Source organism: Acinonyx jubatus, chromosome B2 (genome assembly GCF_027475565.1).
Source record: "Acinonyx jubatus isolate Ajub_Pintada_27869175 chromosome B2, VMU_Ajub_asm_v1.0, whole genome shotgun sequence".
In the NCBI taxonomy this organism is placed as follows: Eukaryota; Metazoa; Chordata; class Mammalia; order Carnivora; family Felidae; genus Acinonyx; species Acinonyx jubatus.
Genome location: NC_069385.1, coordinates 55,680,672 through 55,692,690, shown reverse-complemented (window position 1 = coordinate 55,692,690; position 12,019 = coordinate 55,680,672). Strand labels below are relative to the sequence as shown.

General features: G+C 45.0%; 1 protein-coding gene across 5 annotated transcripts in view; it reads left to right on the top strand.

Moving 5' to 3' along the window:
• The window catches only part of PRDM1 (PR/SET domain 1), a 107,026-nt gene extending 96,176 nt beyond the window's left edge, over nt 1-10,850 (top strand). For all 5 annotated transcript variants that reach the window (XM_053222420.1, XM_027057174.2, XM_027057175.2 and 2 more), the window contains 4 exons: nt 156-408; nt 5,806-6,905; nt 7,356-7,484; nt 7,860-10,850. In XM_053222420.1, coding sequence (XP_053078395.1) covers nt 156-408; nt 5,806-6,905; nt 7,356-7,484; nt 7,860-8,432 — 2,055 coding nt within the window. In that variant the 3' untranslated portion in view covers nt 8,433-10,850. The remainder of the gene's footprint in view (nt 1-155; nt 409-5,805; nt 6,906-7,355; nt 7,485-7,859) is intronic.
• The last annotated feature ends 1,169 nt before the right edge of the window (nt 10,851-12,019 follow it).

Below are 12,019 nucleotides of genomic sequence, written 5' to 3'. Positions count from 1 at the left end.
CTAAACCGATTTCGTTCTTTTTTCTAACTGGGCCACAGGGAACGAGAAAGCACACTCCTCCGTACTCGCTGTGTTTGTTCTTCAGGGTGCCGGGGAAGCTTTCCATTGCTTTGGGGCTGACTTTCTTTCACACGTCTGTCTTTTCATTTGGACAGATCTACTCCAGAGGGGAGCTTCACCACTTCATCGATGGCTTCAATGAGGAGAAAAGCAACTGGATGCGCTATGTGAATCCGGCGCACTCTGCCCGGGAGCAAAATCTGGCTGCGTGTCAGAACGGGATGAACATCTACTTCTACACCATTAAGCCCATCCCTGCCAACCAGGAGCTTCTTGTGTGGTATTGTCGGGACTTTGCAGAAAGGCTTCACTACCCTTATCCCGGAGAGCTGACAATGATGAATCTCAGTAAGTGGATTATAGAACAAAAAAATAAAGTAAAATAAAAAATGCCAGTAATGTCAGTTCTGCCCCTATGAGCTAATAACATGTTGTTTAATTATATGGCTTCATTTGTTGGGCCAAGTAGGTGGCTTAAACAAGGGGCTAGGAAAAGGGAAAACAATTTTTTTTGAGTCCCTATTCTCCATTATGAAACTCGACCATGTAAACTATTAAAAGCTATTTTGAGTGTTTAATTCAGAAAATTGGAGGAAGAAATATATATCCAATTGTAATCCTTCCAAAAGGGGGCAGGTAGTAGTATAAAAGGGATTGGTCCTGACATGCCTAGTCTTTAAGGGATAGCCCTTGTTTGTGGTGATTTGTTGGTGCTTAAAATGTGTGTTGAAATATTATAGAGATGCGCATTTGGTTATCAACTCACGATCTGATGTAGAACATCCAGGATTGTCTCTGGAAAAACTCACAGCTACAATTTTAAAAATATTCTTCTAAATGGATAACTCTAAATATTTTATATCATACCTTCCTTCCTTATGGCAGAAACCTAATCCTAATTATCTAATCTCCTGATCCGTATTACAGTAAGCCACCTATCACTTTATTTTTAATTTTTTTTAAACCTTTTAAATTTATTTTAAAGTTTACTTATTTATTTTGAAAGAGAGAGAAAAGGCACAAATGGGGGAGGGGCAGGAAGAGAATCCCAAGCAGGCTCCACACTGTCAGTACAGAGCCTGACTTGGGGCTCAAGCCCACAAATTATGAGATCATGACCTGAGCCGGACATTCAGCTGACTACGCCACCCAGGCACCCCTATCACTTTATTTTAACAAATTCTCAGTTCCTTGGGTTTATAAGCTTTTACTTTTTTATTTGACTATAGTTAATGTCCTAACCTCTCTGGAAAGGGCTACCTCATTTTAGTCATTCTCAAGTGATCTCTAGGAACAATTTAAGAATTGCCATAAAACTCGAATCTGTTGTAATTATGGTTGTATGTTCTTAGACTGCTAAGTTTTAAGGAAGTTTTTAACATTAAATCCTTCTGGCTTAAAGTTTTGGCATCTCAATTCTGAAATTTTTGTAACTATTTGTTTTGATATTATTTCAAACTTACAGAAGAGTAGTACAAAGCATTCCCCAGATATACCAACTATTGATAATGAGGTCTCAGTTGCTTCATCTGAAGGCTGAATTACTTTAGTTCACGTTTTCACCTTTGAAACATTTGGAATGAATGTTAACATAAATTAGAATTTTGAATTTTGACTTTAATTTTGGGACCTGTTAACAAACCAATTACCTATCCTACTCAGGTGTAAGCCAATTCTATAGCTATTTGGTGCTCATCCCACACTGTCTAGTTTACTTGATCTCCCTAGGATCTCAATACTGTGTTTGTCGCTTTCTGAAAAGGTGGGGCTGTAAAAACTTACCAACCTCCCTCACAGGATCACCTTTTAGGTTTGCATTCGTGGTCCCAAACTGCCCCCCCCCCCCCATACACACACACACACAAACATTGCACCCTTGAGCTTCAGGAAAAGGTCTTGGACTCATTGGAAACAAGACGGCTTCCAACCTGAGCATGAGGGGGAATCAGGTCCTGATGAAAGTTGTCCGTTCTTTTCCCTCATGTCTCTTCAGAGCTCCCAAGTCTGCCACATGTGCTGAGCACCCCAGGAGCCATTCAGCTGTTTGGGCCACTCCCCACAGCCTGGTGGTAAAAGACAACTTCTATTCTAGCAGCTCCTCTCACTAGAGAAGATGTGAGGAAAGTGTGCTGCTTACTCTTGACTTTCTCAGCATGGCAAGTCACTTCTTGACGGTCTCCTTATACTCCTTGATCTTAATCATTCATGGATTCAGAGAAAGACCTTGGTGGGTTTTTTTTTTTCTTCTTCTTCTTTTTCTTAAACAGTAACTCTGTTTGAAGTGACCCACCCCAGTGACTTTGCCCCAACCATGAAGAAGCTTTCTCACATACATCCTTCACCCTGTGTGGTTGCAAAGGCCCTGCATTTTTATTCCCTGACGAAAGGCTTTTCACAGTATCTAAAATTCAAGTGCTTAACTCTTTGTGTACAGAGCAACTTGTGTGTATACCGCGAAATGACACTTTCGTTCCCACAAATGTCCCTTTTCGTCTGTGCAGAAATTTTTCTAAATGGAGGTTTAACATTTTCAGATACCCTTTCCTTGTCCAGGATTCCTAGTCAAGAATGAGAGTGAACAATAACCAGTCACATTAAGCCAAGACTCCTGCTGCAGATTGTGAAACCAGTTGTCCTAGGTGTGGTAGCTGATGATTGAGCCTCTGATCAGGAAAATTTCCACTATTTCATCAGGTCTAATAGGTAGATTGTGTCTTCAAGTGAGTTGTGTTGGGTTTCCATGCTTCAAGCACAATAAGAGGTCTGTGCCAAAATCTCCGTGAGGACTTTAAATGGCAGTGATGGTTCCAATGGGAGAATTTTGAGAAGAGATTCTAATTAAACGGAGGTAAAAAAAAAATAATAATAAGTAGCCAGAAATCACAAATTGGCGTTTTTTAAAACTAAAAGAGTAGAAACTATTAAATTTAACTCTTAACCCCTCCCAATTTTTTTGGTATTTTTTTCCTATGTATCTAACCAACCCATCTAGAAAACAGTTGACCAAATTATAGACTTCTAAATGTTAATCTGCTTTCTCAGTTTCAGTTGAAAACAGACTTTGTTTTGCCTACTGCAGAACTTCTAGGTTCTTTCTTGTAGTCTTGGGGGTTCTTATTATAGATCGAAAATGTGAGTCGGCATAATTAAGCCATTCAGAGCCTTCAGAAGCAGTTCACTCTTGAAATGACTCCGTCCGCCTACAGCCATTTAAGATTTAAGAACAAAAACAGATCTTGATTTTCTTCTTCATGTTAACTCAAGCTGCTGCTGAGTGGGAGAGTCAGAAATGACACCAGCTCTACTGATTACTCAGCTGCTGAAGGATGATTTTTTAAAATGTACCTTCACAGAGATAGACTCCATGACTTCCACCTTAGAACATCTTAGGGGACTAACGTTTCCCTCTGGATATTGTTTTGGAAGAAGATACAAATTGATTTCTATAAAGGCAGACATCTACTGTGATCTTACTCTAGGCCAGGCCCTGTGCTAATAAGTATTTTGCATAGAAAATGATAAATTCTAATTTTCCTATCATCCGCCCTAATCATTAGCTCTGTTTTCAGTTTATTTTTTTATTTATTTAAAAAAAAATTTTTTTTAACGTTTATTTATTTTTGAGACAGAGAGAGACAGAGCATGAACGGCGGAGGGTCAGAGAGAGTGGGAGACACAGAATCGGAAACAGGCTCCAGGCTCTGAGCTGTCAGCACAGAGCCCGATGCGGGGCTCAAACTCACGGACTGTGAGATCATGACCCAAGCTGAAGTCGGACGCTCAACCGACTGAGCCACCCAGGCGCCCCTCTGTTTTCAGTTTAATAGCTGAATTATCGGGGTGCCTAGTGAGAACACCTGACTAAATATACGAGGACAGTGCTACTGATGGACTCCCGCTTCTTGCTTATGGTTTTAATCTGTTGAATTTTAGAACCAAGAGAGTATTGAAGCCACCGGAAACATTATGAGACTCAGGTGTAATCTGCCACATAAAAATGGCAGAAACAGGATGGTGAGGTTTCTGTATGTTCATTTTAGGAGTGTGACATCTTTTTTTAAATGTGATCCTTCGTGGGTGCCTTCAAATTGTTCTTTTTCACCTCCATAAAATTCCTTCCTGTGGCTGTGAGATGCCTCGCCTATCAGTTTTCCAACTTCGTTGTCTCTCTTCCTTTACCATTTCAGCTTTAAAAAACAAAAGTGACAATTTGAACTTCCTGCCTGCTGGGCCTCACTGAAAGACTGATATTGGCCCGATAAGGGGTTATTTATTTTGGTTTAGTGGCTTCAGAAATCCCTCTCCCTCAACAAGCTCTCCATCACTGCCCCCATCAGCATCTTCCCTGATAGTGTCCTGGCTGTGTTTATTCTGGGGCTGCTGGCTCACCCTGGAGTAACTGATAACAGCTAGCAGGAGATAACATTCTCCGAGGGCCTCTCACACTGGAATCGAATCCCTCAAATCTGTCAGCCCAGAGAATGGATTTGAAGAGTTCAGAGTCTGGACTTCCACAGAGTTCATTTCTAGACCTATCAGATATCAGGCCTGGAGTGCTTTCTCAGTGAAATCAAACGGAAACTTTTTTTTTTTTTAAGGCGACCACGAATGATACTTTTACAGAGGCTTCCGCATGGTCCCCCAAACCTGTCCTCTTACGATGCAGAGGCCAAGAGCTCTCCTGCCTCCCAGAGCATCTGCACACATGGGAGGGTTCATGCCTTCAACCTACTCCTACTCATGGGGCAGCTGTTCGGTTGGAATGATCGCCCCTCTGATAACCAGAGCTCCAGCGAAGGAGCATTAAGTTTTACTTTTGATTTCCAGGGAAGACTGAACGGGTTGTTTTTGGTATTCCCTGCTCTCACTGGTGTTTTCCCAAAGGCATCGTTTGTTCAGTGTATTCGGAGGGGCAGGGCTGGCGATGGCCCGAAGAGTCTGGAACTGTCCTCATTGCTGCTGTTCCTAAGTAGTGTATTTACCGAGTAATAATATAGAATAAATGCTTTCATCTTAGCTGCCTGTTTTCTTTGGTGCTCTAAGTAATTGAACTGGCTCGGGAAGTGCCTGTTGTGGTTTGGCAGAGAAGAGTAGGTCACGCCTTGTGATTCCAGGGGACAGCACTGCTGGGAGCCTGGTTAGACCAGACAGAACCTTGGTGCAGTTCCTGTGCGGTCAGCAAATCGGAGGGGAAAGGGTGGCATCCACATTGCTAATCTATTTGGCACAGGCAGTTTGAACAGGGTTTTATCAAATTCGTATTAAACAAGAATCGAGGCGAAAACTGATGACTGCTTGTTACTTGAAATGAGTCTTAATCTTTCACATCTAGTTCGCAGGGTGTGCTGATTTCCTTTCCGTATACTGTGAACATCAGAGAATGACTTTTATTAGCCTCTGACACCCCCACCCCAGGATTTTTCCACCCCCATTTTAATGGAAGCTCTCCTATTCTAGCTTGAACAGCACTTTGCCATCATACGGTTTTTACTAGTAGAAACAGAAAAATCCAGACGGTGCTCTTCATTTGAGATGCTGCCACTGTCCCCACTCTGCTGAGAAGGAAACCGAGTGGTGTGTGTAAGCAAGTGGCCCCGGGCCCTCTAGAATGAAAGGGCGTTGAGAAGCCAGGTGTCTCTCGCTTGTGGCCAGCTGGCACTCAGGTTTTCTCCAGGAGAGCGCAGCTTTGGAAATTCACTTCAGTTCTCTCTAACCCTCTGAGTAACCTTCCGTTCTTTATTTCAGCACAAACACAGAGCCATCCAAAGCAGCCGAGCACCGAGAAAAATGAACTGTGCCCCAAGAATGTCCCAAAGAGAGAGTACAGCGTGAAGGAGATCCTGAAACTGGACTCGAACCCCTCCAAAGGAAAGGACTGCTACCGCTCCAACATTTCCCCCCTCGCCCCAGAAAAGGACGCGGACGACTTCCGAAAAAACGGGAGCCCCGAAATGCCCTTCTACCCTCGGGTCGTTTACCCGCTCCGGGCCCCTCTGCCCGAGAACTTTTTGAAAGCCTATGGGATGGAGAGGCCGACCTACATCACTCACTCCCCCATCCCGTCCTCCACGACCCCGAGCCCCTCGGCGAGAAGCAGCCCCGACCAAAGCCTCAAAAGCTGCAGCCCGCACAGCAGCCCGGGGAACACGGTGTCGCCCCTGGCGCCCTGCCCTCCGGAACACCGGGACTCGTACGCCTACTTGAACGCCCCCTACGGCCCGGAAGGCTTGGGCTCCTACCCGGGGTACGCGCCGGCCCCGCACCTGCCCCCGGCCTTCATCCCCTCCTACAACGCCCACTACTCCAAGTACCTTCTGCCCCCCTACGGCGTGAATTGCAACGGCCTGGGCGCCATGGGCAACATGGGCGGCGTGGGCAACCTGGGCCTCTTCCCCCGGCTCTACCCCGTCTACAGCAGCCTCCTGGGCGGCGGCAGCCTGCCGCACCCCCTGCTCAGCCCGGCCTCCCTGCCCAGCTCGCTGCCCTCGGACGGAGCCCGCAGGCCGCTGCAGCCCGACCACGCGCGCGAGGTGCTCGTCCCGGCGCCGCACAGTGCCTTCTCCCTCCCCGGGGCGGCCGCCAGCATGAAGGACAGGGCGAGCAGCCCCACCAGCGGGTCGCCCACGGCGGGCACGGCCGCCTCGGCGGAGCACGTGGTGCAGCCCAAAGCTACCTCAGCGGCGCTGGCGGCCCCCGGCAGTGACGAAGCCATGAATCTCATTAAAAACAAAAGAAATATGACGGGCTACAAGACGCTGCCCTACCCCCTTAAAAAGCAGAACGGCAAGATTAAATATGAATGCAACGTTTGCGCCAAGACGTTCGGCCAGCTCTCCAACCTGAAGGTAGGCCTTGCGGCGTCCTCGGGCTGCCCGCTAGTGCGCCTGCGCCCCTGCGCCCCTGTGCTTTGCTCGCTTTGCGTTTTCAACAGTTGGAGACCCGGGCCCGGGAATAGCCCATGGGGCGGGGGGGTGGGGGGGGTTTACTTTGCTTTTGCCATCGCTGGCTGTGTGGCTTTGACCTGGTTACGTCTCCTCGGCTGACTTTCCTCAGAATAATGAGACCGTGGGGTTTGGGCTGGAAGATCAGTTTATAGAGTCCTGCTGGCCCGTGACTTTTGTTCCTTTCGTTCAAACAAAACAGAGCGTTCCGAAAACCTCGGGGCTCTGCTTGTTGGGCTTTATCCTGATGGTTTTCTTAAGATGTTTGCATCATAAATGCCCGAGTCCTTGAGCAGACATGTGAGGTCTTCTGGCCAACGCAGAGCACGGCTAACCCATGTGGCTTCTTTCCAGGTCCACCTCAGAGTGCACAGCGGAGAACGGCCTTTCAAATGCCAGACTTGCAACAAGGGCTTTACTCAGCTGGCCCACCTGCAGAAACACTACCTGGTACACACGGGAGAGAAGCCACACGAATGCCAGGTGGGCAGTGTCTCTTGGTAGAAGCATTAAGCTCTGTAGGAGGTGTCTGAGGCGTGCCCACCCTTTGTCATATGGCCCGCAGTTTAAAGCAACACGAGAATACTGCCTTGCCACCGGCCCATAGCCTTGCATCTGCTGATGAGCCGAGATGGTGACACAGCCAGCTTCCAGTGGGTGGAAAATGGCAGGGGAGTCAACGCCTCCTGGTGTGCAGTGTGCCCACATCTCCCTGTTTGCTTAATGCCACACCGTAGGTGCCACAGGGAGGCTTCTCGCCTCACAGGTTGCTGGGCGTTGGTATGTGAGCTTGCCCTTCCCATTGGCAGCTCTTAATCTTCTGGTCTTCCCGTCTCTGCCCTCTTCCCCGCACTGTAGGTTTGCCACAAGCGATTTAGCAGCACCAGCAATCTCAAGACCCACCTGCGACTCCACTCTGGAGAGAAGCCGTACCAGTGCAAGGTGTGCCCTGCCAAGTTCACCCAGTTTGTGCACCTGAAACTCCACAAGCGCCTACACACCCGGGAGCGGCCCCACAAGTGTGCCCACTGCCACAAGAGCTACATCCATCTCTGCAGCCTCAAGGTCCACCTGAAGGGGAACTGTCCTGTGGCCCCGGCCACGGGGATTCCTTTGGAGGACCTGACCCGGATCAACGAAGAAATCGAGAAGTTTGACATCAGTGACAACGCCGACCGGCTCGAGGACGTGGAGGACAACATCGATGTGACCTCTGTGGTGGAGAAAGAAATTCTGGCCATGGTCAGGAAAGAGAAAGAAGAGACTGGCCTGAAAGTGTCTTTGCAAAGAAACATGGGGAATGGACTCCTCTCAGGGTGTAGCCTTTATGAGTCATCAGACCCGTCCCTCATGAAGTTGGCTCACAGCAACCCACTACCTCTGGGGCCTGTAAAGGTCAAACAGGAAACAGTAGAACCAATGGATCCTTAAGATTTTCAGAAAACAACAAGTGTTTTGTTTTGTTTCGTAACTTATGACTTGGCAAGTCAGGGTGCCTGTAGCAGATGCTTGTACATAATTCCAGTGCTGCAAAGCTCTCCTGACAGCAGATGGTTTCCCCTCACCTCTCTGGAATAAAAGAAGGAACTCCAAAGTTACGGAAATCTCAGGGCATAAATGAGGCAAAGACAATATATATATACATATTATATATACTTATTTACACCCCATCTATATATTTGAACCTGTGTATTTTGACTATTTGTGTGGATATGTTTGCATAGCCTTCCCATTGCTAAGACTATTGCCTAGCCATAATTATTTTTTCAATGATAATCCTTCATAATTTATTATACAGTTTATCGTTCAAAAAGCAATAATTAAAAAAGTTTACAATGACTGGAAAAATTCCTTGTAATTTGAGTTATAAATGTTAGAGTTTTGTCTTGTGGCCATTCTTTGTAGATAATTTCTGCACATCCGTCTAAGTACTTAAGATTTGGTAAAGAAATACATTACTTCAGTTGACCTCCCTCTGTGATAACAGTTTGAAAACGAGGTTTGGTATTGCCAAAGTTAGACAGTTGATGTGTTAATTCATAAGATCTGTCATTTGAACAGCATTGTATACCTTGGGGGTATGTGTGCAGAATTACCCAACAATAACTTAGAAGAAACAAGAAAGGGAATCTTGTGTGCTTCCGTAGGTAGTTCAGATTTTTTTTTTCTTCCCTAGCCAGGGATTTACCAGAAAGGAGACAAGGCTTTGCCAACCCGTCTCCCTCTCCAAAATGCAGGGACACCCCACCCCAAAGTCATGTGATCATTCAGAGTGGTCACATGACTTCTGCATCCCAGTGTATTATCTGAAAATGTGAAGAAGACAAAATGCCATGTCTCAAACCACTGCAAAATGTTCCCAAAGCACAGGTGGTTTCGTATGTTTGAGGTTTGGGGGCTTGAGTCTGGGTGTTGTTACTGGGTTTTTTGTTGTTATGTCAAAATTGCACAAACATGGTGCTCTACCAGGAAGGATTTGAGATAGATAGGCTCAGGCCACACTTAAAAAACAAAAACCGAAAAACGGGTATTCTTGTTGTCTTAGGGTAAAAGCAGGCAATGCATGTTCCTTGTCCCAACACATCAATTGTATTTTTTTTCTGTAAAACTCAGATTTTCCTCAGTATTTGTCTTTTTACATTTTATGGTTAATTTAAGATGAAAGGGCATTGCAAAGTTGTTCACAACAATTACCTCATTGAGTGTGTCCAGTAGTGCAGGAAATGATGTCTTATCTAATGATTTGCTACTCTAGAGGAGAAACGAAGTGTGCTCCAGAAAGATAGAATGTGTGCCATTCTGTCTTTTACTCTGCTAAGCCCAAAGATTACATGTCAGCATTCAAGGTGTAGCAAAGAATGATGTATATTTATAAATCTATTTATACCACTATACCATGTGTATATATAATATATTTATAACCACTTAAATTGTGAGCCAAACCATGTAAAAGAACCTATGCTTCCTAAGGGCCAAAAAGAAAAAAAAAAAAAAAAACCACAAAACAATCCTTTCTAAGATTTTGCTTCACACATGACCTCACAATCACATTGGTGAGCTTGGGCACCCCCTCGCCACTGGAAGAGACCTGAAAACCTTGGTGCAAAGGGGTGGGACTGCATAACAACCAAGGAGAGAGAGTCATTTTTCACCAATAAGGACAATCTAAGATGGCTGTATTTTTGTTTGGCCACGTTATGAGTCTGGTCACACCCAAGTCACAGAAATAGTCCCATTACTCCCTTTACCACTGTTAACTCTTCTCTCTGCATTTCCTTCCTTCCTAAATAACTGACGCATCACTAATCAACCTGGTTTATATATTCAGCCTTTTATTGATGGCAACTAATGACAACCTGCAGAAAAGAACAAATTTAGGATAATCCAGGGAAACCTAAGAGCCTTACTGATCTGTTCCTGTAAGTAGCAAAACTGACAATTTCTTTATGGATCAGGGTTTGACAAACACAGTCCTTAACTGTAGGTAAACCAAAGCATCACACTCTGACATTGACACCAAATACTTCCTATTCTGCTCCTTGGTTCTTTTCCCTTTTGTGCTTTCTTATTTGTGGGAATTTTTACCAAGACCTGTGTGGCTTGCGACTTCTTGATTCTCTTTACCATTTGACTTCCCCTCGTAGGCCTCTTACATGTGAACGTTGAGCCCACAATCAACAGTGGTTTTATTTTTTTTCCTCTAATCAAAGTTAAAACTGACCAAAGTTATTGGCTTTTTACTTTGCTAGAACAACCAACTATCTTATGTTTACGTACTGGTTTACATTGTTATTTATGTGCAAATTGTCAAAATGTAAATTAAATATAAATGTTCATGCTTTACCGATACTTGTGTAGTGTCTTCAGTGAAGGGCCAGTGAAGCGACATCTTGACCAAACTGTAAGGGAACACATTTGAACATGACACAGTTTGCCTCTCTCCTGCCCTGTCCACCCTCCCTGCCAGCAAATGATTCCTTCATCTCCCACCTCATGTGAGACCACACTTGTGAGTGATTGCAGTGTTGATCTGTCTTCTCTCATAAGTGTAAGATTTTTCAATTATGAGCTATGAAAGTGTTCTCTAAGGAAAGCATTTCAAACATTAGCCAGTAAATGGGGGAAGATTTATTTGCTTTTGTTGGGTTTTGTCTTACTTTCTTGATGGGGATGGGGTGGTGGGGAGGATAGGAAGGCTTAGATCAATTCCGGAAATGCCTTCCTAGCCTCATGCCAATGTGTGTGTGTGTGTGTGTGTGTGTGTGTGTGTGTGTACCCAACCCACTCACGGGTAAGGGACCCTTAGGGAAGCCCTGGAAACCAGGTTGAGGAATAACACTTTGCCCAGTCACGTTTTTGCTTCAGTAGCGAGCACTGAGCATGCCACAGGGAATAAGTTCTTTTGTGCTTCTGCATAGTCTTCCTGCCCTACATCCCGTGGTACTTTTTTGTCCCTTCACATTTAGCCCAGAAAGTAGATCTGCCACTTGTTCATTGAAAACAAATTTCAAGAAAGCTGTTTTACCAGAATCTGGCCATTGTTTGGATGAAACCCAGGGACATGGTGGTTTGGCCATGCAGTCCCAGTGGTCATGTGGTGGAATGGGTCTATTTGCTTGTCCATCAATGTTCTAAAAACTAACTTGTCTCCAGGCACAAATAAATTTGAGTCTTATTTGGCAGATATGAATAGGAGGTGCTTTGAGACAACTGTTAGTGCCCTCAGTGAAAAAAACCTAAAAGTCTTTTGCAAATAGTGCTCATGCTTGCCATGTCATCTATTACCAAGCTCATGGTCCCATGTCCATGCTAACCGCATGTTAGGAATAATGTTCCTTACATTTGGATACTCAAAACTGCCCAATGTTCTTTTTTATGTTTCTTCTTTATATTCACTTAAACATCTGTGCCAAGAATTTGAAATGCTGCCAACATGTAACTGTGGAGTTAAGAAAACCAGAACCCTATTGTCATAAACGTGCCAAATGGTGCTGGTTGCACTACTAAATTCTACAGAA